Source organism: Sphaerodactylus townsendi, linkage group LG01, assembly GCF_021028975.2.
Source record: "Sphaerodactylus townsendi isolate TG3544 linkage group LG01, MPM_Stown_v2.3, whole genome shotgun sequence".
Taxonomy (NCBI): domain Eukaryota; kingdom Metazoa; phylum Chordata; class Lepidosauria; order Squamata; family Sphaerodactylidae; genus Sphaerodactylus; species Sphaerodactylus townsendi.
In genome coordinates, this window is record NC_059425.1 from 173,604,642 (window position 1) to 173,630,973 (window position 26,332).

The 26,332-nt window shown below is 48.1% G+C and overlaps 1 protein-coding gene across 2 annotated transcripts in view; it reads right to left on the reverse strand.

Annotated features, from left to right (window-relative positions):
- FGF18 (fibroblast growth factor 18) overlaps positions 1-25,526 on the reverse strand; it is a 154,890-nt gene extending 129,364 nt beyond the window's left edge. For both annotated transcript variants that reach the window (XM_048500062.1, XM_048500054.1), the window contains exons 1-2: positions 25,071-25,526; positions 24,764-24,800 (exon numbers count right to left, since the gene is read on the reverse strand). In XM_048500062.1, coding sequence (XP_048356019.1) covers positions 24,764-24,800; positions 25,071-25,306 — 273 coding nt within the window. In that variant the 5' untranslated portion in view covers positions 25,307-25,526. The remainder of the gene's footprint in view (positions 1-24,763; positions 24,801-25,070) is intronic.
- Positions 25,527-26,332: the final 806 nt, after the last annotated feature.

Below are 26,332 nucleotides of genomic sequence, written 5' to 3' on the forward strand. Positions count from 1 at the left end.
CATGGCTGTGAGCGATTCACTTGTGCATGCCTGCATAGCTATGCATTGGTGGGAGGTAAATTTTTAAAAATACATGCCACTGTGCAAAGGCGAGCGCCCTGGCCAATTCACTCACTGACCAAGGGACGGCCAGCCATGCAAACAGCCCAGGGCCATGCCAAATTCATTTATCCTGGCTGCAACCCGCTTTACATTTTTTGTGCAGAAAGGGCCTGTGCTTTTTAAAATTCTGGGTTTTAACAATTTTCATGCCTTACGTGGGTTTTGTTTTTGTTTTGGACATGTTTCATATTGCAACGAGCTTCTCGCAGGGTTCTTGGAGAGGCAAAATAGAAATTTTCCAAATAAATCTATTTTGAGGATGAGCTATAGTAGAGTTATAAATACTCGCTTTGCATTCAGCAGGTACCAATCTCAGCAGTCAGTACCTCCAATTAAAGGACAGTAGATGACAGGAAAGGTTATGGATAGCGGCTGAATCAAAGTATGCAGTACTGTCTAAGATAGACCAGTGATCTAACCTGCTGTAAGGTAGGTTTGCAGGATGCCATCTATTTTAGCTTTCCACGGCAGTGACACTATGCTTTGCCAAGAAGCTATAAGGATAGGGTGACCAGACGCCCCGCTTTTGGCGGGACAGTCCCACCTTAAACCAACTTGTCCCACGGGTTTTTTTTACTGTCCCGATTTTTGGAAGGCAGTGCGGCAGCCTTCCGCGCTGCCGCGCTGCCTTCTGGGGTGCTACCAGAAGGCAGTGCGGCAGCCTCCTGCCGCAGGAGCACACTGCCTTTGGGGCGCTACCCGGTTTCCCGCCCTGGTCCCGGTTTAAAAAGGTGACAATCTGGTCACCTTATATAAGGAAGACTCTTGACAGCTAGTGTGGTGTTGTGGTTAACATGTCGGACGAGGATCTAGGAAACCCAGGTCCAACTCCCTGCACTGCCATGGAAATTTGCTAGGTGACCTTGGGCCAGTCACACACTCTTAGCCTAAACCAGTGGTTCTCAACCTGGAGGTCGAACAACCCTTTCACAGGGGTCGCCTAAGACTCTCTGCATCAGTGTTCTCCATCTGTAAAATGGATAAATGTTACGGTTGGGGGTCACCACAACATGAGGAACTGTATTAAAGGGTCGCGGCATTCGGAAGGTTGAGAACCACTAGCCTAGACCCTGACAAGTATTTAAATTGGAGACGTCCAAGGAATACCAGGGCGTGATGTGGAAGAAGGCAATGGCAAACCACCTCTGAATGTCTCTTCCCTTGAAAATCCCACCAGGGGGCACCGTAAGTCAACTGTGAGTTGACTGGGGGGGAGGGGGAATAAGGAACATTATTGGCAGACAAGCTGCACAGACACACTTAGATTAACATGACACACAAAATACCTTGTGCCCTATAACCCAGATGGGGACGGAAGGCCACATAATGCCCACTGAGCTTAGATACTGCTGAGTTGCTTTATGATTTCTCCCTAGGGAGACCAGACACAAAGAAGGGTAGTACATCATGTACCTTTGATGATTGTTTCCTGGCCCTTTGACAAGCAGGAAAATCAGAATCTGCCCAAAATTCAACTCTTCTACTTAACTATACCCCTGGCCAGCTTTCTTGGGCTGCTGGTCATACTAATGGTCTAAAAACTGGTGGGTTCCTCCCTTTTAATTGCTTGATGTTTTGGTCTGTGTAACATTATGCGCTCGACACAGAACAACTCTATAAAGCATTAACCCAAGCCACCCAGCCCACGATATCTGGTTTATCAATCTATCGACTGCAGCGGGGCTGTTTGCTATTCTGATCTCACCTAGAAGGAAGTCTTGCTGATCGAAGAAAGGTCATGACCACAAGGTCATCAACCTGTATGGCATTAATCATAATTTATTTTTACAGATGATCAATACTAACTTGTGCAGGGTAACAGACAAGCACGGCAGAACAGTACACTGACTGAGGGAGAATGTCCCGAACTCTCTCTCTCTCTCTCTCTCTCTCTCTCTCTCTCTCTCTCATACACACACACACTAAACCAATCTAACTGTAACGCCTAATGATTTTTAAAATTTTCTTACAGATGCAATTGCCTCTGCCATCAAAAACAAAAAACAGCTTCTCTTTGATTTCCCACTTAGCAGGTGCATTCGTTGTTAAGCAGCTGTTCCATTTCACATGAACTCCAAATTACAACATTAAACATTCCCCTTATAACATCAGGCAGGATGAGAAGAGTTTTGTAGCCAGTTTTCTCCTTTATTGGACCACTGATTTATGAGATTTTCTTTACTGCGGCATGAGAGATACTGTCCAAGAGGGACACAGGTTCAGTAAATCCAGTTTTTCTCCCCAAAGAGGACTCAAAATGCCTTACAACTTCATCTTCCCCCCCTCTTCCATTTGATGCTACTGACAAATACAGCCAGGTAAATCAGGCGGAGAATGACTCACCCAAGGTCACCCAGCAAGCTTAAGAACATAAGAGGAACCCTCCTAGATGCACCCAATGGTCCACCCAGTCCAGCATCCTGTCTCACTCAGTGGCTAATCAGTTCTTCCAGAGGTCCAACAGTCGGGCACAGAGACCAACCTTCTGAAGGAAGATAAACATAATTGCCCTGTGTATTGTCGAAGGCTTCATGGACAATGGACTCCATCCAGACAAAGGGTCTGCATTCACTAAGACTGTTGCTGCTGCAGGGAATGCAAATGTGAATCACTCCCTGGACTGGAAAACCCCACCCACAATACAATACTATCAACCACACCTTTGCATAGCAAGTTCCACCCAAACACTTACTGATTGGTTCCCCACCCTGGGACATGGACAATATATACCCCACTAAAAACATTTCCTTCTCACTGGACACAGTGAACAGTAACAGACTTCTCTCTGTGATACACCTCTGAAGATGCCAGCCACAGATCCAGGCGAAACGTTAGGAACAAGATCTACCAGACCACGGCTACACAGCCCGGAAAACCCACCACAATCAGAGGTGGGATCCAGCAGGTTCTCACAGGTTCCCAAGAGTAGGTTACTGATTATTTGTGTGTGCCCAGAGGGGGTTACTAATTGGTGATTTTGCCACGTGATTCTTGCCTTAGTTATGCCCCTCCTCTCAGCAGTAGCGCGCAGAACTTGAAGCAGTCTAGCAGGAGATGCACCGGCGTGCGTGGCAGCCTGCGCCTGCGTGCATTCGTTTCCCGCCCAAGGACCAGCGCAGCAGCTGCGTCCTTGCCACAGCCCCGCCCAGGAATGCCCCGCCCCTGGAATGCCCGGCCACGCCCCCGTCGTGCCCCACCCAGCCCCATTGGCGCTACGCCACAGTTTGAATCCCACCACCATGGGAACCTGTTACTAAAATTTTTGGATCCCACCATTGACCACAATCAATAATTGCCCTGCTTTAATTCCATAATTAAAACACATTTTTTAAAAAACAAAAAAGATATTAGCACACATCTGAATGGGATAAACATAACACTTAATGCTTTGCGGGATAGCTAGCATTGTGTAGTGGGTAGTCCATCGGGCTTCGTTTGCAGAGCGCTCGGCTGAAATCCCCATTTAGCAATAAAGCTGAGTAATTATGATGGCTTTGGGGCAGCGAGAGGAAGGCCTTTTACATTTATCGTTCTTATAAAAGGCTTTAAAGGGGGAGTGAGGCAAATGTGTGGAGAGTATGTCTAGCTATGATTCAAAGGCAAAATACCTCAGTTGCTGACTTGCTCGTTTAGATGAAGACCGCCACTAAAAGGACCAACCCCAACCAAGCTTAAAAAGGTTATCTTTCAGAATTGATTGGGGAAGCGGGGGGGGGGTTGATTTTGGACTTTCAAGAACAAGGGAAGAAGAGTTTGGATTTATATCCCCCCTTTCTCTCCTGCAGGAGACTCAAAGGGGCTTATAAACTCCTTGCCCTTCCCCCCTCACAACAAACACCCTGTGAGGTGGGTGGGGCTGAGAGAGCTCCGAGAAGCTGTGACTAGCCCAAGGTCACCCAGCTGGCGTGTGTGGGAGTGCACAGGCTAATCTGAATTCCCCAGATAAACCTCCACAGCTCAGGTGGCAGAGCAGGGAATCAAACCCGGTTCCTCCAGATTAGATACACGAGCTCTTAACCTCCTACGCCACTGCTGCTCCTTCCGTCTATCAATTCTGGATTTTTAAAATATAAGCAGATTTGCCCACATGCCGTGGACAGCTATAGCTGCCACTTTCCTGGGCACACCTGCCCCAATTTAACAGTGGTGTGCTAAATAGTCTCACTGGCTTGAAGAGGTCTGAAATGCCTGATATTACAACACATATAACACACCATGACTATCCAGACCAACTTGCAAATCTCCTAGCCTGTGAAGGAGCAGGTTTGGTATATCTTAATCTTTCCTCACTTCTAATTTCCAAAACATTTCCCATTGCTACTCTGAAACACTTTGGAATGGTGAATGGGAGCTGGACAGGCACCAGATTGTAACAGCTGTTTCTAAACCTTCATTGGCTGGGATTTCAGCAGTTCGCTTTTTTTCATCAGACGGTGGCCTGCCCATTCAGTTGTAATCTAGTAAAATTAGCCTTCAAGGGCAATGAGACAGCTATGGCTACTATCCTAAGAATACTTCCCTGGGTATGAGCCCCACTAAATAAAATGAGGGCTTCCTTGTGAGTAAATTCACACAGGGTTGTGGCAATGATGTGTTTTCTACACATTAAGCTGCCCTGTTCTGAGTTCCTGATAAAAGAGACCTGAAGATTTTATAGTTACTACGGCTGATTCCGCATGGGTCAAAAACAGCAGTGTGAAAACGGTGTGAAAACAGTATAAACCAGTGATGCCGAACCTTTTCGAGACTGAGTGCCCAAACTGCAACCCAAAACCCACTTATTTATCGCAAAGTGCCAATGTAACCTCAGCTTGTGGGTTCTGTGGGGCAGTACTTGGAAGGAGTTGCAAAGAACCAAATTTAAACAAAACAGTTTACTTCTCTTTACAAATAACATTAAACATCAACATTTAACATTACAATTCAAGGTCCTGTTCAGGTTGCATTTCAAGTCCTTCTAGTTACAGTCTACTGATACTGCCAAGTCCAATTCTTCTTTGCAAGTGGGTTGGCTCCTGAAGACTCCAAGGGCTTGATGAGCAGGATGCAACATGATGAAGGTTTCCAGGAGAACTCTCACCCATTACAACCACAAAAGAAACCCTGAAACAATAAACTCCAACATTTACAACATAGCAAAAACAAACAACTGCCTTCCCAGTAGTTCCCAATAATATTGGTTTACCTTAACAAGGTGTTAAGGGCTTATAGAAATCAAGGTCCGAGTCTGGTAGCCTTGTCTTCTCCAAAGAGCTCTGCAGCCTTTCTGCTGCTCTGAGTCTCCACCCCCTTACTGGTTCAACCCATTCTGGGCATGGGGGTTACACCAACATGGCAATTTAACTTGAATACAGAGGTTTTAGTTTGGAAAAAATGGTTTGTTCCTAGGTGCACATTACTCGGGAGTAAGCTTGGTGAAGCAACCATGCAATGCTTCAAACGGGTGAATCATGACCCAGTACGGTTTACTCAGAAGCAAGGCCAGCCTACATGTGTGTGGGGGGGGGGATGATTTTCCGCTCCCCCCCACATGACGAACTCTGTGCGCGCGTGCCCACAGAGAAGGCTCTGAGTGCCACCTCTGGCACGCATGCCATAGGTTCGCCACCACTGGTATAAACCCTTCTACACAGTTTTAAACCCTTTTACACCATTTTCACACCGTTTTCACACTGCTGTTTTTGGCTCATGCGGAATCAGCCTACTATTAAGCCTTTAAAATGACAGCTTAAAAGTCAGGAGTTTGCTATACTGTGTTTCACATAAAGATATTAGTGGATAGTATATTCCTCCACCACAGAACAAAGCATACCGGACCTTCTTTGTTGTAGAATGCTCCAACTGTGCCCTACACCCACCCACCCCCATTCATTTGAAACTTTGAAAGTAATAATACATTTTGGCATAAATGCTGTTGTATCAAAGTACCACGTTCAATAATGCACGAAATAATGGTTTTGACAAAGGCTGTGCATAAAAATGAATGCTAATTATCATATTCGTTCGGGGCTATATTCTAATGAAGAAGCGTGCAATTTTCTCCATCGCTGCATCTCAACCGACTGAACTAACATCTTTGTGTGAAACAGAGTATAGGCCATTTGAAGGAATTTCAAAATGCAAGGAAGTCTTTTGCCTAAGCTTAGCCGGGACATTACTGAGCCGACTCACGCCCATCCTTGACCAATTCATCAGTCTAATCCCATGGTGGCGAACCGTTGGCACTCCAGATGTTATGGACTACAATTCCCATCAGCCCCTTCCAGCATGGCCAATTGGCCATGCTGACAGAGGCTGATGGGAATTGTAGTCCATAACATCTGGAGTGCCAAAGGTTCGCCACCACTGGTCTAATCAATCTGCCCGCTGATTCACATTTTTAAAAGTAAACACAGCAAAAAGGGGTATATTCTTCCTGGTGTATCTGCAACAGCACATGCACAAGCAAAGTGTTCTGCCTCCCTTGTCCCAATTGGAGCACGGTGTGCCCCACCCCCTCCAACGCACCCTCTGAGATCCATTGAACACTATGGGTGTGGCAAAGCAGGGTCTTTAATGAAATGGAAGAAATTGGTAGCGAATGCCCCTCCTTTCCACTGGCAGAAGTGTCTTCCGCCAATGGTTGAACGTGATTTAAGATACATCCTGCTGATAGCATGCTGAAAATTCAGCATTGAACCGACTTCTATATGCTCTTCCACCCAGTTGCCAGAGCAACAGCTGCCCAACCATGCACAACGGTGATGGTCCACAAAAGAGAGCCAGCGTGGTGTAGTGGTTAAGAGCAGGTGGATTCTAATCTGGAGGACCGGGTTTGATTCCCCACTCATCCACCTGAGTGGCCGAGGCTTATCTGGTGAAGTTTCCGCACTCCTACATTCCTGCTGGGTGACCTTGGGCTAGTCACAGTTCTTTGGAACTCTCTCAGCCTCACTTACCTCAGAAGGTATCTGTTGTGGGGAGAGGAAGGGAAAGGAGCTTGTAAGCCACCCTGAGTCTCCTTACAGGAGAGAAAGGTAGGGCATAAATCCAAACTCTTCTTCATTAAGTGATGAGTTTTTAAAAAACAAAGGAAGAACAAAGGAAACTTCCCTACATCCAAGACAGACCACTGGTCAATCTACCAAGTGCTGTCTGATTGGCAACAGTTAGGACAAGGATTCGAACAGAGGATACCTTCTGCAGGTGCCAATCTGTAAACAGGCAAAATCAAAAACCACCCGCACGGATGCTTTCTCCATTCTAGCCCCACCACCACCACCTTATAGAACAGCCTGCCCGCTGAGGCCAGGAAGGCTCCCATAGTCCCACTCTCCTGAGTTCCCGCAAACTATGCAAAACTGAATTATTCAAGATAATATTGGTTCCGGTGGGCTTTCCGGGCTGCGTGGCCGTAGTCTAGTGAACAAAGGCCAGGAAACCAGATCACGGCCACACAGCCCGGAAAACCCACCAGAACCAGTTGAATCCGGCCGTGAAAGCCTTCGACAACACAAGATAATATTGTTTACATGGGTAATAGGGCTGTACTGTAACAAAAGGGTTCAGAAAGACATTTAGGTAAAGGGTTAAGTACTGTGCTCTATTGCATATAGCTCATGCTGCCGGCTGCTGTAAGTAGAATCCTACTGTGCAATTTCTGCCTCATTTAACATATCATGTTAATGCGCTTGTGCTGCAGTCCTGTTGTCAGGTTTCTGGCTAGTTTTAGACTTCTACCATTCAAACCCTTATTGCGCTGTTTATTGGACATCCCATCCTGTTGACTGCACTGACTTACTCCATGAATCCACCTGGCATCCCAGCGAGAAAGGGAGACTAACACAGTGTAAATAAAATATCCCAAGATCCCGGCAAGCGAACTTTAGTCTTTCCATATGCAAAGCATGTGCTCTGAGGCACGATTCCTCCCGCAGTTTCTTCAGCTGTCCTGCTAGTGTAGACATCTGGCACTCGCTACTGTTATTATTACAACCTATTAGCATTGTATAAGAATTCTTTTATAATTTATTGTTCATGGTCAAGAAGGGAAGCTTCTTTATTGCCGTTACAGTCGGCGCGAGCAACGAAAATAATCCCTTGAACTCCCGTAGCATGATGCCGGCAGGCGCTCAACACATTTGCCACTCAAATGTTGCACACACTGTCGTCATAAAACCACCACAGGCCTGCTAATCCAGCAGTTCCTCTTAGTTATGGAACGACACCAAGATCAGAGGCTTCCTCACTTGTTTCAGCGGGAAGGGCTGCTACGCAAACACACACACACAGCTGCTTCTTTAAATGGAATGGAGATTCCCGCACACAATGCACGTGCCTCAGAACACACACGAGGCTCTGGATCGGAAGTTCACAGATCAACGTGGCTCTCTTATCTTACAGAATCTGCCATCATGAGAACCACAGTTTTAACTTCTCTCTCTTTTGAACTTCCTAGTCCTAATGGCAATATGGGGAAATTTGACATCATTCCTTGTAAGGCACCAAAGAGATTAGAAGAATCGGCATATCTAGGGAAAATGTAGCCCGGTGCAAAATCTGAGCTTTTCACCCACCTCCCCAACCCCCAATATGGGCGGCCGCTCTCCTCCACCATGACCAAACAACATTTTTTTTTTGCACCAGGTCATCTCAAAGTCACTATCACATTATAGAACATGCCTCAACTCACAAATCAGTGCATGGACCCAGGGGGAAGGGGGAACGGTGTGGGGGGTGATTTTCCACTCCCCACATGACTAAATGGTTGCAGCCCAGGGACATTTGATCCCATATGTCCCCCTGGGCAGTACGCCCCTGAGCGTCACTCTTCATGTGAGCTGACTAGAACCAGGCTGTATGCCACAAAGGCAGTCTGTTTCTTTATGGTTCATGTTCTTTGGCTAGTAACTGGCCTTGGTATCAGAGATGGGTACGGCAGTCCAGAAGAGGTCCACCCTCAACTAGAAATGTTGGACTGATCTTCTGTTCCACAATAAGAGACACACCTCGTGGCAGCAGAGGAAACCAAGTCCAAGACAATCACGTCATTGGTTAACTCCCCCATACAACTTTTCCATCAGAAAATGGTAGATCTCCCCTATGAACATCTCCTGCTTTTTTGCTTGGATACTCTGACTCTTTGCGCTCCCTTTAGACCTGCTCCCACCAACGAGCGCCAAAGAAGGTATGGAAGAGGAACACCTACTCTGAATACATGAAGCTGCCTTATACTGATTCAGACCATCAGTCCATCAAGGTCAATAGTTTCTACTCAGACCAGTAGAAGCTCTCCAAAGTTTCAGGTAGAGCCTCGTTGATCACCTGACCCTTTTTAAAATGATGCCAGGGATTGAGCCTGGGATCTTCTGCATGTCAAGAAGATGCTCTGCCACTAAGCCATCACACTCCCTGTTCCTTCCAGAGTAGCAAGAGGAGTTGGCAATGGAGAGGGAACCTGCACAAGAAGGCTTCCTCAAAGGCCCATGAAAACCTGCCATTGGCCCTTCTGAGAAGGGATTGTACGCGACCAAGATGCCAATGTTGGAAGAAGAAATTACCAGACCTCTGCTGCACACAAAGAAATGCTTGGTTCTGTGGTCTGCCACACCACTGAGCAAAGTCATTCTAAAGCAGTGATGGCGAACCTTTTCGAGACCGAGTGCCCAAACTGCAACCCAAAACCCACTTATTTATTGCAAAGTGCCAACAGGGCAATTTAACCTGAATACCAAGGTTTTAGTTTAGAAAAAATGGTTGGCTCTGAGGCGTGCGTTACTCGGGAATAAGCTTGGTGAAGCATCCATGCAATGCTTTGAATGGGTGAATCACGACCCTAGGAGGGTTTACGCAGAAGCAAGCCCCATTGCCAGCAACCGAGCTGACTCCCAGGTAAAGGATCGCGCTTTAGTTTTTTGCATGAAAATCAGTGGGGTTTAACAGCGCTTAACAGGGTTACCTATACTGCTTCCCCAAAACTAGGTCTTAGGTTTAGTGCTAATAAACAAGCCCAGTGGCCCAGGCCAGACTAGATCTGGGGGGGGGGCGATCCCCCCCCCCACATGATGAACTCTGTGCGTGCCCACAGAGAGGGCTCTGAGTGCCACCTCTGGCACCTGCATAGAACAGGCTCTTCCTCCACAGTGTAGAGCCACTCAATGTTCTGTAGGTAAGATACTGCCAAAAGAGATTTTGGGACCCTGACTGCTCCCACACAAAAATGGGACCCTTCCACCCACTTAACATCTCCCAGTCATATCCAATCCCACTCTCTTGGCCCTCCAAACTTCAAATCATACAAGTATAGAAGCACTGCCTCCAACATTATGCCTATCTATTTAACCAGAATGTCTTGTACTGAGGACAAAGATGTTTGAATCAATGTTAGCGTGGTGTAGTGCACTTTAATCTGGAGGACCAGGTTTGATTCCCCGCTCTGCCACTTGAGCTGTGGAGGCTTATTTGGTGAACCAGGTTAGCTTGTGCACTCCAACACATGCAGGGTGACCTTGAGCTAGTCACAGTTTTTTGGAGCTTTCTCAGCCCCACCCACCTTTACAGGGTGTTTGTTGTGGGAGGGGGGAGGGAAAGGAGATTGTAAACCCCTTTGAGAAAGGGGGGATATAAATCCAAACTCTTCTTCTTACAGCACAGAATTTGGCTTTTCAGATGTACAACTTGGAAAATCTCAAGTGCAAAACTCTGGATCTACGTTACAAGCAAAACTCAAAGTAGGACTTTTTTTTAAAAAAATCCACTTCTTCTTGCAAGAGGTTACAGTGAAATTTTAAAAATACATATAAGTTCATTGTTTCTGTGGACAAATTAAGCCAATTTAAGAATTACTAAACAAAGGACAATATTGTATGCACATTTTCATTTCCCAGATCAGAACCTGCTATGAGTTAATGACCATTACAGCAATGGATTTTGTTCTAATCACAGATCTCCATCAGGTGCCATGTTAACATATAAAACACTGTAAATTTTCTTTTTTTTCTATGTGGAGAATGGCCTCTTACTGCCACCTCCAATCTAAATCCGAGGCATATACATGTCTAACTTTCCAAAAAGTTTATTCTACTTCTGGTTCTTTATTTGTCCACTTCTTGGTTCCTACACGGAGGTAGGTCTGACTCGTTCCCCCTTTTGTGAAATGTATAAAGCAGTAATGCTTGGGAGAAAAGCCACACCACAGATTAAATGTGGGGAGAAATGCAAAATCTTCAAAAAGAAGCAAAAATGGGATCGCTTCTGGAGTTCTCACAAGTGGAAGCCCTTCTTCCTGAATAAGGAAGAAAAAGTATGTGCCCCACTGCCCAGCCCCCCCCCCGCCCCCCTTCTTCCTCCTAGACTCTGATCACTGGAAGGAACTACCACAAAGAAAAACATCCAGACCATGACAGGCTAAGCTCTTTCCTTTTATGTTGCTCTTCAGCCTAAGGTGATGCCGCTGAATGTCAATAAGGAGGTTGTTCAAGCAGTCTCAGACAGTCTGTAATTTCCTTAGATATCTGAGGGATCTCTCCTGGCATTTGTTAGGAGAGAATCAGGTGCTCAGCTATATTCCGGTTGCACCTGGCCCACTGGGGACTGTGATAGTCTTTACAGTGCCTGTGTTTACATCAGAACCCAAATGAATTCCTCATGTTGCCCTTAACCAATACGCTCCTTTTGTAATCAGGTTTAGTGAGTATGTGACCGAGGCACATGAGTGAATTCAACCTGAAAGGAAGGAGTCTCAGATTTTATGTTAGAGAGCCTCCTTCAAGGGGGGGGCGGCGGAGGGGTGGCCCAACAAACCATAGCAACATCAAAGATGGGCAAGCATTAGCATTTTGACTAGTTAAAATCCTCCTCACCCATCCTTAGGAGAAGCGATACAGTTCATTGTTCTCGTGATTTTTTTAAAAGCATAAAAAGGAAACCTCGCCGTACAAATTGTTCCAGTCATTTAAAACCAATGCTCACTGCTTAACAATATAAACATTATTAGACCGTCCTCCTTTCCCTATTCATACCAGATTAGTCAACTTTTCTGTTTCAAGCATTTTATATTCTCGTTGAACTATTGGGAGCTGGGGGGGGGGGTGCAGCTCTTTGGGATTTTGATGGTCCATCCTTTAGATGGTTTTGCCATAAAATGTCCAAGTTTTGACTGGATCAGCTAGAAAATGATGTCGCCCGATCTCAACTCTATAACTGCTTTGAGCACTAACTGCAGAAAGAAGGTCAGCTTTAAAAACCATAAAATTAATGTAATATTTCATACGTTGTTTCCATTCTATACAAGATCCTCTGCAGATCTTTACCGATCTTGCCATATATACATACAATTAACTTTAGTGGCATTTAAACTGTTGTGAATTGTAAATTTTATTCAATCTGTGCGGATTTAAAAACGACATCCCACATTTATCCATGTATTGGTTCCCAGTTTCACTCATAAAATGAAAATGCACCGGCTTTTTCTTACAAATGTACGTACAGGCAAGATGTTCACTGTAACATGTGAACAGGGCTACTGTCAGCTGGTGGTCAAACTGGGAAGAAATTTAGCATACAGATTTTATAAATAAAATAAACACACGAAGCTGTTGTGGTACGGATTCCAGCCTCTAGGATGTATGATCTCAGCTTCTACCAGTTCATGTCCAAATACTAAGAATCAAATAGCTCTTCGACATTTGGAACTCTTAATACCCTTTTCCAATACTACAGAGCAACACCGAGCATGTCGTTAATCAGAGAACACTGAAGATATTACCACTGTGGATTCATTCCAAGCTTATCGTAACATTAAAAAGAAAACAAAATATTTACTGTGCAGTAACTTGAACTGCCACTGAAGCATTTAATTTGTTGTGGCTAATTTTTTGTTTGTTTGCCAGGTTTTTAATGCTAATGAATGAAGCCATAAAGACAATCTGTTATTAGCCCTTCAAGCTCAGGAAGTCTTCGCATTCAGTAGCATGCAGGCATTATTCCCCTAATGAGACTTCCTTGATTGCAAAAAAAATGAAGCCCTGAGCAGATGTCCACAAGAAAACGGCCAACATTCAGACAGCAACGTCTTAGACTTACTCTTTGTCTCTAAACCACAAGAGTTGTGCAATATAATAAAAAGAGACTTTTGAATTTCTGCATGATTCATGGAGCTTTGATCTGATGATTCAAATAGCAAGCAGATTTCAACTAGAGATACTCTGCCCCCATCCCTGCAAGATACAAGCCAAGATACTGCCTCCGATCATTCCGTTGCTGGTCTACAGATCACACTTTTATCATTCAAACACTTAAAATACATACATACATACATACATACATACATACGTACACACACACACACACCCACACACACACACATTCTGGCCATGTCTAGAGCTTCATGTGAGCCAAGCCTTCCTTTCCCGCTTATTTTTCTTGTCATTTTGTACATGAAAAAGACCATAACAATTATGAGCAATAAATTTCACCAACAGAGTAGTGCTGCAACTAAAAGGTCACGCTAGACAGTGGTGGCGAACTTTTGGCACTCCAGATGTTATGGACTACAATTCCCATCAGCCCCTGCCAGCATGGCCAATTGGGGCTGATGGGAATTGTAGTCCATAACATCTGGAGTGTCAAAGGTTCGCCACCATGGCGCTAGGACCTAGGCAGGGGGCTTCAACTCCCCACACTGCTCTGCAAGTGCAGTGTGTGACTTGAGGCCAAACAAACACTACCATTCTAACTAGTGGTGGGATTCTAATAATTGAGCAACCGGTTCATCCCCCTCCCCAGTCCACCGCGCGTCCCACCCACCCACATACCTGCTGCAGAGGAACTTCTTGTGGGGGTGGGGAGGGGGGCAATGGGACCTTGCTGCCACTACTCTAAAAGTCCCCTCACACCCCTGGGAGAGGGTGCTCGTGGCTTTTGGAGCCTCAAAGCAGCCGGGCGGCAAGACACCTGGCTACTCCAGGGTTCTGAAAGCCGCTTTTAACAACCGGTTCTCCGAACTAAAAAAAAAAAAATTAGCTGCCGGTTCTACCAAACCTGTGCTGAATCCCACCACTGATCCTAACCCAGCGGTTCTCAGCCTGTGGGTCGCAAGCCCTTCGGGGGTTGGACGACCCTTTCATAGGGGTCGCCTAAGACCATCGGAAAACACATATTTCCGATGGTCTTAGGAACCGAGACACAAATAATGTTATGGTTGGGGGCAGTGATGGGATTCAAATAATTTAACAACCGGTTCCGGGGGTGGGATTCAAATAATTTAACAACTGGTTGTTTACAAGCACCATGTTAACAACCGGTTCTGCCAAAGTGGGGCGAACCTGCTGAATCCCACCACTGGTTGGGGGTCACCACAACATAAGGAACTGTATTAAAGGGTCGCGGCATTAGGAAGGTTGAGAACCACTGTCCTAACCTATCTCACACAATTGTTATCAGGATAAAATGGAGGGGGAAAGCACTATGTACCTGGCTTTGTATCCCCTTTGGGGAGAAAGACAGGGCATGGATGATCTCACCTCAGGAGAAAGACAAGAGACGGATGATCTCACCTCTAAATATGTATTTGTCCAGTTAATCTATATCTCTACATGTCTACAGACATTCCAAGTTGTACCTCTGAAGATTTTGGTCATGCCTTCCATCTATCTCAACCAGAAACATCACCAGCACAAATAAGATCCAGAAAGCACATTTAGGTCCTTTGGTGTTCACACACAAGCGCTCTATTTTCGTTCACATGAATTTTGATCCAATTGACAAGAGAGCCTCTCGCTGTGTATTCCTGGAAATAGTTCCTCCCATTTGCAAACATTTATTGTTGGGATTACCTAATTCCAGCCCTACCAGTAGAAGACCCAGGGGCTTTGGGAATGCAAGCAGATCATAGCTCATTCACACTCTTGCTCTGTCCAGCATACAGCTGTTCAGACAGCCTAAATCATCTAGCTGACTGGATGCGCAATCATCATTTTAAATTGCTGTGGCTTATGAAAACCCAAGTCGCTCTCTCTGGAACAGGGACAACAGCAGAAGAATAAACGAGAAAATGGTACAGTCTGCAGTCAGGTGAGCTTGCCTGCATCTTCAGCAAATTCCTCATGGATGAGAATTTCAAGTGGGGCAGATTACACAAGATGCCTGCCGCAAATGTCCGTCGCTACAAGATTTCTTGTATGGACATATTTTCTATTTCTTGTATAGACGTATTTTCCGGAGCCCCGTTTTCACTTTCTATTCTCTCTACAGCAAGTAACACCACTTCTAGTGCAATTTTAATTTGTTTCACCACCAGAGCAGGGCAGATTTGCCAGTGAGCACAACTTGGCCCTAGACATGATCTCTCCACCCACGGCCAGCCCACCTAGCTCTACCCTTCCCACTCCCTCACGTTGCCATCCATGGCTTCCCCCTCAGCCCCCTTCCACGTTGTCAGCTCCTTCCTGCTTCCTACTTGTCCTGCCGGCATCTTTGGGTTGCCAGCAAGTGGAAGTCAAAGAAAAGAAGCTCAGCCACACAAGCTTAACCAAAACACACTGATCTCTATATTTTCATATATTCTGATATTTCATATATTCTGATATAATAATAACAGTGCTTGATCCTGCCATATGCCCAATTTTCCTATGCACTCAGCTCCCCCCTTTTCCAGGGATGGTGTAAATCCCCACAAACACTACAGGGGTAGCAGGGAGCGGATGTGAGGGTAGATCTAATGCAGGAATATCAAAATAACAAGGCTCTCTGTCCTCCTTTGGCAGCAGCAGCAGGAAGTATGTTGGGGGGGAGGGGGGAGAGAATACCAATTCTAGGACATGGTCCCCTTCTTCAGCAGACTGTGGTCTAGGGAACTGCTTTTGGAAAGGAGCTGAAATATCCATATAACTGCAATAAAACCAATATCATATAATAGCAAATTAACAAAGCCAGCAATTTTGCAACTGGGTGCCTTTAAGAAGGAGTTAACCACGAAAAGCAGAAGCCAGGGAATTTCAGCAAGCAAGCTGCGTAGTAGCCATGGACTGCCTCCTTCCATGTAAACAGAGAAACACGAGGAAACCCCACTACAAATTCCATTGTGCAGCAAAGCGCCCCGAGGTAAGCATTCCATGCAGAATGGGCCAGAAACTGGCACTTCCCTTTGTTTGCTCTTCCACTGTCCTAGCAGTGGGGGATCTCTAACTCCAACAGTATTGCTGCCATGTTCTCCCCACATTGGTATGAAAACGTGGGGGGGGGGGGATGATCCTTGACTTTAAGCCACCCCAGAACTAGCTGTGGTAAATTTGGCACAGTGCAAACCAGTGTCCTCTTTTGCAACATGTCACTAAACTGGCACATACCTAGTCTTCAACAGCAAAAAATAATAGTCCCATTCAGCTCAAAGACAGGGCAGGCAATTGCTCATAACATAAATGGTACGGCTAAGAAGTTCAGGATCAAACCTGAGTTTGATTCTGATGGAAGTCAGTTTCAGGTAACCGGCTCAAGGTTGACTCAGCCTTCCAGCCTTCCAAGGTCAGTAAATGACAGGAAGAATGTGGATTCTTTTGAAATGTGGTGTTGCAGAGAGTTTTACAGATACTATGGACTGCCAAAAAGACAAACAAGTGAGATGTAGATCAAATGAGACCTGTAATGTCCCTAGAAGCTAAAATGACTAAACTGAGGCTATCATGCTTTGGTCACGTTATGAGAAGATAAAAGCCACAGGAAAAGACAATAATGCAAGGAAAAGTTGAAGGCAGCAGGAAAAGAGGAAGATCCACAGCTCTAAGTTTGCAAGATCTGAGCAAGGCTGCTAATGGCAGGACATTTTGGAGGTCATTGATTCAAAGAGTCACCATAAGTCAGAAGCATCTTCACAGAACTTGAGATTATACACAGTATATATTACTCTTAATTTAGGAATATTAGAACTTCTCTCCGTTCTAATATTCCTAAATTAAGAGTAATATATACTGTGTATAAACTCAAGTTCCGTGAAGATGCTTCTGACTTATGATGACTCTTTGAATCAATGACCTCCAAAATGTCCTGCCATTCTTCCAGCCTTAAGCAGGAGGCCATTCAGTCTAGTCAACTAACTCCATAACATCAACAGCCCCAAGCAAAGGGAAGCAGGTCTCTTGCAGGGGGCAGGAAGATGCATTTCTACCAAAAGAGCAAGAATTTACAACGGCTACGCAAAGCTTGCCAAAAGGTATCTACTCACATATTCTGAATGTGTAGAATCTTCTCAATCATCTAAGCATGTTCTAGGATTGGACCCTCAAGTGCAATCACAAGGGGATAATGAAAACAGCCTTTTGTTTGCAGATTGCAGCAAGAGAAACCAATGATGTGGACCATTTCTAAGTGTCCATCATTTCAGTCCTACTGGAAAGGTAGTCATTGAGACCTGAAAACAGCTCTCAATATTGTGAAGATACAATTTTTCAGCTATAGTTATGATTTTTAGGGGTGGAATGTGTATACCGCCTCTCTAAAGACCTGGTCCAAGCAGCTTACAACCAGAGGCATAACTAGGGAAAATGTAGGCCTGTGCAAAATTTGAGTGTTCCGCGCCCCCCCCCTCCCCCAGTATGGGCGTCCACCCTCCCCCACCACGACCAAACAACGTTTTTTGCACCAGGTCTAGAAGTCGGTGTATGGACCTGAGGGGCAGGAGGAAGGGGTATCGGGGCAATTTTCCGCCCCCCACGTGACTAAATGGCCGCAGCCCGGGGACATTTGTCCCCATATGTCCCCCTGGGCACTACGCCTCTGCTGACAACTAAAACTATCAAACTAAACTAGTCAAGCAAAAAACAAGCCAGTAAAACACAACCCAAAGCCATTCAAGCTACTAAGAAACAAGCCAGCAGCGTAAACCACACACTTCCTAAAACGAGATGGATAAATTGGCACTTTAGTCAGAAGCAGCCTAAAAATCAAAGGGACAAAACACCTTGGTTGAAAGCCTGAGCAAAAAGTAATGTTGCTCCAGTTACAACAAATGTAAATGTTTATTTATTCATTTATGATTTGATTTATACAGGGCGGTTTACAATGAGAATTCCCAGTTAAAACCAGAACTATTGCCAATTTCCTGATAGCGCCACGAAACCTAACCCTAACTAAGGGGAAGGAGAAGGAAGGGAAAAGGCAAGAGAGGGATAGAGATAGAGCCAAGGGCAGGAAGGCCAGCTGGGATGAAAAATGCCATTGCTGCCCTCAACCCTAGGCCTAGAGCCGTGGTGGCGAACCTTTGGCACTCCAGATGTTATGGACTGCAATTCCCATCAGCCCCTTCCAGCATGGCCAATTGGCCATGCTGGAAGGGGCTGATGGGAATTGTAGTCCATAACATCTGGAGTGCCAAAGGTTCCCCACCACTGGCCTAGAGGAATAGCTCTGTCTTACGGGCCTGTGGAATTGCGTCAAGTCCTGCAAGGCCCGGATCTCATTCAGCAGAGCTGGGAGCAGTACTGAAAACGCCCTGGCCTTGGTTGAGGGCAGAGAGATATCCTGCCCTGACTTTTCTTTTGCAAGTTGCCGGAGCAGAGCTGGCCTGTCCGTTAGGCAGAACTAGCTGATTGCCAAGACACCAGAGCAGGGGGGCTCCATAAGAGGCTCAGGGAAGGTCCTAGCTAAGGAAAGACCAACCACCAGAAGGAGCAGCCCCTGGCCCACTGCTGCCTGCCAAATGCACTACATGATCAGCAGCAGCAATGGAGAATAGGGTGTGCACACCTGGCCAGCCTTCCCCCAACCCCATACAGAGGTCGAGTGGGACAGCAGGTGGAAGCTGGCCTTGCGCCACCATGACTCTGTGCGCACCCGGGTCAAGGAGAGGGAGGACCCAGATTGCGGTGTCTCCGCATGCGCCCAAATCACAGCAGGGAGAGCGCAAAAGTCCCAGCAAAAATCATCAAACTGGGCCTGAACTAGAGGGCAACGCAAGTGACGTTTCGCTGTTGAATACGCCTACATCTTTAAAACCTTCTGTCCCTTCCAAAAAGTGAAAGAATGAAAGTCTTCCTAGGGAGTGTGGATCTCTGATTCCAAGGGTTGTGGTCTTCCAAACTGGCTGGCTCTTTATTCAGTCTCCTCTAGTTATTGATCCTGAAACCGATTACGGTCTGTTCTCTGTTTCAGAGGATGTAACAATCAGCACAGCTGGCCACTGCAAAGTGCAGTAGCAGCACTGGGTTTCTCTAGCTGCCTTCATTTCCTGCTGGAGGGGCTTCCCAGAAACATCTGGTTAGCCAGTGTGGGCAAGACAATAATCAGCCAGGTGGAATTTGGGGTTTGATCCAGCAGGGCTCTTCTTTTGTCAGTATCAGCCTAAATACGAAATGAAACCGGTGGGGGGTGCAGTGGTTAGAACAGTGATGGCGAACCTTTTTGAGACCGAGTGCCCAAATTGCAACCCAAACCCCACTTATTTATTGCAGAGTGCCAACCCGGCAATTTCACCTGAATGCTGAGGTTTTAGTTTCGAAAAAAACGGTTGGCTCCCTATTCTTCCGCCCCACCTGCTCGAGCAGTTGCCAGCCTGCTCTAGCCTCCAGCAAGTCCCACACTCACCGCTCTGTGCCTCTCTAGCACAGGGGTAGGGAACCTGCGGCTCTCCAGATGTTCAGGAACTACAATTCCCATCAGCCTCTGTCAGCATGGCCAATTGGCCATGCTGGTAGGGGCTGATGGGAATTGTAGTTCCTGAACATCTGGAGAGCCGCAGGTTCCTTACCCCTGCTCTAGCATCTCTGCCTCCTCGGTGAGCCCCCCCCCTCGGGCAGCAGCCACCTGGAGCACAGGCACCGGGCCTGCCAGCCGAGTCCTCCCTGCTCACTGCGGTGTGCGCATGTCATGCTCAGTGGCCCAGATCAGCCTAGATGTGTGTGTGGGGGGGGGGATGATTTTCCACCCCCCACATAAGGAACTCTGTGTGCACGTGCCCACAGAGAGGGCTCCGAGTGCCGCCTCTGGCACCCGTGCCATAGGTTCACCATCACTGGGTTAGAATGTCAAACTCGGATCAAGAAGATCCAGGTTTGAATCTCCACTCTGCCGTGGAAAGCTTAGCTCGGCGATCTTGGGTCAGTCACCCACTCTCAGTTCAGCCTACTCCACAGGGGTGTTCTGAACATAAAAGAGAGGAGAGGAGAATTATGTCAGCCACTTTGGGGGTCTCCATTGGGAGAAAGGTAGCCTATAGATGAAGCAAATAAATAAACGGTTTGTACATCCTTTGAGATGCAGCAATCGCTGAGCACAGACCAACAGCACTTGTCCGCTTCCCATTCGGTTCGATCGACCTTGCGCAGCTCCCTGGTGGGTCAGAGCTACTATAATTAACTCCCTGCCATCTTCAGGATATGTAGCAAAAGCAGAGACTGAAATTCCCAACCAGAGTAAGCCCTGAATTAACCGATGAGTGTAAAAATCACAGCCCAAACATGTGTGGGAAAAGTAATTTTGATCAATAAACCGTTGAGTAACACAATCGGCTGCTAAAACCCTTCCCATGAATATTTAAGATGCTGCCTTGGTCATAATTCACACGGGAATTAGCGGAGACAGGCTTTGAGGATCAAACCTATCCCGTGCAGGCACAAATCTATTCCACTGATAGGATGCAAAGGCCCTTAAAGCCAAATGTAACCACTTATTTCATCCTAAATAAATGAGGCCTAAACAATGCCGTTCAATTAATGCCTGTTCACCAAAGATTAACTCTTCCCCAACTGATCATTATAATCAAAGCCTGCTAAATCCTTCCCTCCACGATGTAATCCAGTCCAGATAAAATCACAGACCGAACTGCAAAATGGTCAATCATAATTGTAACATTTTAAAACTTCACACGCCTGCATTTCTTCCCCCAGTCTTCCCCTTAATACTATAAACACTCACTTGAAGGCTCTTGAGTATGACTAATCAAATGTTTTGGCTTTGTACAGTAATACCCATAATAACCAGAGTCTTGTTAAATCACCCACTAGCAGGCTCGGAAGAAAGCGAAGAGGGGGAATTCCCGGTGTTCTCTCTTCCCTCAAATTTCAACCCCAAACCCACCTTTCTCCGTGAAGCTTAACCCCTTAATCTTCATATCTTGCCCAAACTAAATAAATTTAACTGAGCTAAACCATTTCCTTGCGTCTTCCTCCCTTCCTTCTCCACCAGGTGTCTTCAAACTATGGCCCTCCAGATGTTCATAGACTACAATTCCCATGAGCCCTACCACTTGGCCATGCTGGCAGGGGCTGATGGGTATTGTAGTCCATGAACATCTGGAGGGTCGTAGTTTGGTGACCCCTGTTCTACACCAACCAACCCCCCCACACACACACACACCTTGAAATCTTCAACTGCAAGTGCCTCAGTACAGGGAACTTCCTTGGTTTTGGCTTATCATTGCAAAATCTCAGGTGGCACCAGCCAAGAGAGGCAGCTCTCTCAGAGAGAAGGTCACACAAAAAATATTTGCCTTTCCTCCTTTCTCATGAAATGCAAGCTGACAAGCCTGCCACGGAACTGGACCATGGAGTCATCCTGATTCCCTTTGTCTTCCCAGCCCAGTGGTGGGATTCAGCCGGTTCACATAGGTTGGTAGAACCGGTACCTAATTTTTTTGTTGAGTTCGGAGAACCGGTGGTTAAAAGCGGCTTTCAGAGCCCTGGAGCAGCCGGGCACCCAGCTGCTCTGAGGCACTAAGAAGAAGAGTTTGGATTTATATCCCCCTTTCTCTCCTGTAAGGAGACTCAAAGGGGCTTACAATCTCCTTGCCCTTCCCCCCTCACAACAAACACCCTGTGAGGTAAGTGGGGCTGAGAGAGCTCAAAAGAACTGTGACTAGCCCAAGGCCACCCAGCTGGCGTGTGTGGAAGTGTACAGGCTAATCTGAATTCCCCAGATAAGCCTCCACAGCTCAGGCGGCAGAGCTGGGAATCAAACCCGGTTCCTCCAGATTAGATACACGAGCTCTGAACCTCCTACGCCACTGCTGCTCACTAAAAGCCCCAATCACCCCCTTTCCCAGGGGAGCAAGGGGCCTTCCAGAGCAGTGATGGCAAGGTAACATTGCCCCTCCTCCACCTCCAAAAGTAGTACCTCCTCAGCAGGTAAGTGGGCAGCAGAAGCGTGCGGCAGGGGGGCGCGTGGCAGGGGGGCACAGTGTGTGTGGGGGGTGGTGAACCAGTTGTTAAATTATTAGAATCCCACCACTGCCCCACCCTTTTGTTTATAGCCCATTTCAAATGGCCAACTTCTCAGGGAAAGGTGCTCCTTTTCCCCATTGCCCCATAATCCTGACCATCCCTATTAACCATTGCCCTCCTCAGCAAGGAGGAAGCGCCTCTCCCTTGCCCCTGCCGCCTTCTCCTTCCCTCCAGAGCAGGGGTAGGGAACCGGCGGCTCTCCAGATGTTCAGGAACTACAATTCCCATCAGCCTCTGTCACCATGGCCAACTGGCCATGCTGGTAGGGGCTGATGGGAATTGTAGTTCCTGAACATCTGGAGAGCTGCAGGTTCCCTACCCCTGCTCCAGAGAAAGCCCAGCTATCGGGTCTCCTCTGCACAAAGGTTGCATAATCAGCATTTCAACCCGAGCAGGGTTCCAACAGCAGGAAAGCACAGCAAGTATTTCTTCTTCTCCTTCTTCTCCTTCTTGGTTATTTTATTGCTCTGGAAAGCCCCGAGAGCTCCAACTGTATAAATGCCAATAACTTCCCCAGTTCTTTTTTTTTCTCTCTCTCTCTCTCTCTCTCTCCTTGCGAAGGCTGCTGCTGCTGCTGCTGTTGCTGAAGTAAGAGATCAGATTCTAAGCAAGTGCTTTCCAGGCAGGCAGCCAAAAGTCTTTCTGATTCACTAAAAGCATCAAGGGGATAGGAAAGGGGAGAAGGAGATAAAGTGCGGAGGGGGGGAGAGAGAGAAAGAGAAGGATTGGGGGGGGGGGGTGTCCGATGGAGTTTGCCGCACAAATTCAAACAAGGACCAAGAGAAAGGGGAAGAGATTCTCTCTCTTTCTCTGGCTCTCTTCTCTTGCTCTCCTGTTTGCAAGCTGACTTTTCCTTCCAACCGCAGAGTAATTTACAGCCAGAAGATTCGGCCTCTCTCTCTTGCCGTCCCTGGTCCCTTTCCTTGTTATTTTTTCCTACTCCAGCTGGAGGGGTTTTTTTTTCCTGTCTCTCTCTCTCTCTCTCTCTCTTTCTTGCAAGGGAGGCAAGGCTATGGCACGGCGCTCGGAGTTTTTTGGCCGGCTCGGATTTCAGAGGCTTTAATCCGTTTGTAAGGGATCCATTCCTACCCAACATGAAACAACCGCAACAGAAACGCTGGCAGACAGGTGCATTCCGGGCGAAGGCTTTCTTGGAGCGGCGGCCTTGGGAAGGTGGGTGGGGCGGGGGGAACTGGCGGAGCCCCCCCCCCCTCCACAGGCCCCCTCGACAATGCAGGTGGGAAGCCTGCCCAGGGCAACAAACTGGAAAGGGGGGGGGGAGGGAGACCCCGAGCCAGGAAACGCGCAGGGCTCCCAGAAGCGCCGCACCTGCCTGTGCCAACTCTGAAATATTCAAGATCTCGGGCGGGTCCGTTTCAGGGCGCACGTGTTGCGTTCGCGCCAGTTCCAACTCTGCAAAAGAAATCCACATGCTTCCCCCCCCCCTTTTCCTTCACCCCCCCCCCACACCCTCCTCCCGCGCTCTCTCCAGCTCTCCTTACCAAAACATCAGCCTGTCATGGAAAATAGCGTGATCGACTCCACCCGACAACATACCACCGATTTTTTTTAACACAAAAATCCCTCCCCCGATATGTATCTATCGTGGATCTACCCTGGGCCAGGCAGAGGGATAGGCAGAGGCGCAGATGGGGCATAAGGGTCCTGCCGTTGGAAAGTTTCCTTCCCAGCGCGCCCAGTTCTGCCAGTAGCCTACCCGGAATGGATGCATGAAGGATAAGGGGGGAAGGGGAATAGACTCGCACCTTCTTCCTCTCACACACACTTTTGAGTTCTGGACTTTCCAAAGGATGGGATCTTTTTAAACACAAAAGGCAAACATCTCTCTGGCTCCTTCCACACAGGCAGAATAATGCACTTTCAAACTGCTTTCAGTGCTCTTTGAAGCTGTGCAGAATGGCAACGTCCACTCGCAAACAGTTGTGAAAGTGGTTTGAAAACGCATTCTTTTGCGTGTGCGGAAGGGGCCAGTCTGAAAGAGGGAGCGCAGACAAGGGAGAACCGTCTGCCGGTCCCACGCAAGCGCATCCATCAACGTTTTCGCAAAGCCGAGGCCAATCTCTCCCTCTCACATCATTAGCCAGTCTAATGCACTCCAGAGAATCCCTTTAATGCGAGCTACTGGCATCCACCACACCACACAGCCGGAGTCATTTCGGAAAGGGGGGCAGGGAAACCGGAGCCCGGCTCAGAGCGCGCAGAGGAGTCCAGCGCCAGCCGGCAGCCAACCTGACAAAAGTTCAAGCTCCAAGCCGAAGGAAAGCGCCCGTCCCCGGCAAACCGCCCCATCCACTCCAGAGGTCGCCTAAAGCTGGACAATGGGGCGGAGGGCAACGGCGGGGGTAGAGAAGGCGCTCTTGGAAGTGCCGGCGCGCTGTCCAAAGATCAAAGCGGGGACCCCTCCAGCCCACCGAGAAAGGGGGGAAAGGGGGTGGAATCGCGGTGCCACTTACCTGTACCTGGATGCACAGCAGCAAGAAATGTAAACATCTGGATAGGAAGGAAGAGAGAGAGAAAAACAGGTCAGGGGATGAGAAGGAAGGGGGGGAAAGTTCATTCAAAGACCCCCGCCTCCCACCCCCGGTAGCTGCTTGGCCTTACTCCCTCTCACCCCCCCCCCCCAAAAAGACAACCAGGATCCGACGCCCAAAGGTTATGGGGCGGTGGGAAAGGGAGAGAAAACCCCCTCTGCCCCGTTTTATGGCTGTGCGTAATGGGCACCCGGGTTGCGCGGAGCGCGCAAACGCCCCTGCTCCTTACGCGCAAGTGCAGGCGGAGAGCAGCGAATACATCGCTGGGTGGGGAGGCGCGGCGGCGGCGGCGGCGGCGACCGGGGGGAAGTGGGGCGGCTGGCCGCGGACGGCGTCAGATGCCCGGGCGCAGCAGCCGTGCCATAGGCGCGGGGGTCCCGCTGGGGCGAGGCCGGCCGCTTTCCAGCCAGGGGCGAAGTTGTGCTCCGGCTCGCTCGGGCTCCTGCGAGCGACTCGCTCAGACATCAAGCTGGGCTCTTCTCCCGCGCCTCCTCCTCCTCCTCCTCCTCCTCTTCCTCCTCCTCCTCCTCTGCCCGCGCTGCTGTGCGTCTCCGGGCGCGCCTGCTGCTGCGAGTGTCTCCGCCTTTGGCTCGCAGGCGAAGGTGCTGCTCGGCTGTCAGGGGCTTCCGATGATCAGCCCCCCCCCCCTCACTCACCCCCACCAGCACCACTCGCCTCGCCCCCCCCCCTCCTCCGTCTAAGCAGCCTGCCTAGTCTCTGCCCTGGAGCTGAGAAGCAGCAGACTGAAGACACCCCTTGCAGGTCCAGAGGATGGGTTGGGGCTGGCTTATGATGAGTGCTTGGGGGGCGGAGGGAGGGAGGGGGGTCCTCGTCCTTTGGCCCCTCCCGAAGGACCTCTGGGCAGCCCGGCTCTTCTCACTCCTCCTGGTTCCTGGCAGGACCCACTGCTTGAAGACAAAGTTGGGCCAACTGAGACCAGCAGGCTCTGTCCCACTCCTCCTGTCAACATCCTGGCCACCAAAGGGTAGAGAGGAAGATATCATCTTCTTCTTCCTCCTCCTCCTTCTGTCAACATATGAAGGGTAGAGAGAAAGATATCATCATCACCATCTTCCTCTTCCTCCTCCTCCTCCTGTCAGCATGTGAAGGGTAGAGAGAAAGATATCATCTTCATCATCATCATCATCATCCCCAGCCAGCAGAGGGAGGTGTTGGCCACCTACACTGGCTGAAGAACAACTCGCAAAGCCAGCTGGCCGGCTTCAGCCTCCCGCCAGAGCCTCCACCTGGGCAACCAAGCTGCCGCAGCCATGTAAGGACAAAGCCCTGGAAAGGAAGAAGCCGCCAGGCACACTGTCAGGGGAGAGGGCTTCTAAGACAGGGGCCGCAATGGAACCTCCAGGTTCAGACGCAGTGTATCTCTGAAGACGAGGTGCAAGAGGAAGAGCAGCTGCCCTTTTCTTCTGAAGCATCTGGCTGGCCACCACTGGAAAGGGGACGCTGGGCTCATCGGACCCTCGGTCTGATCTC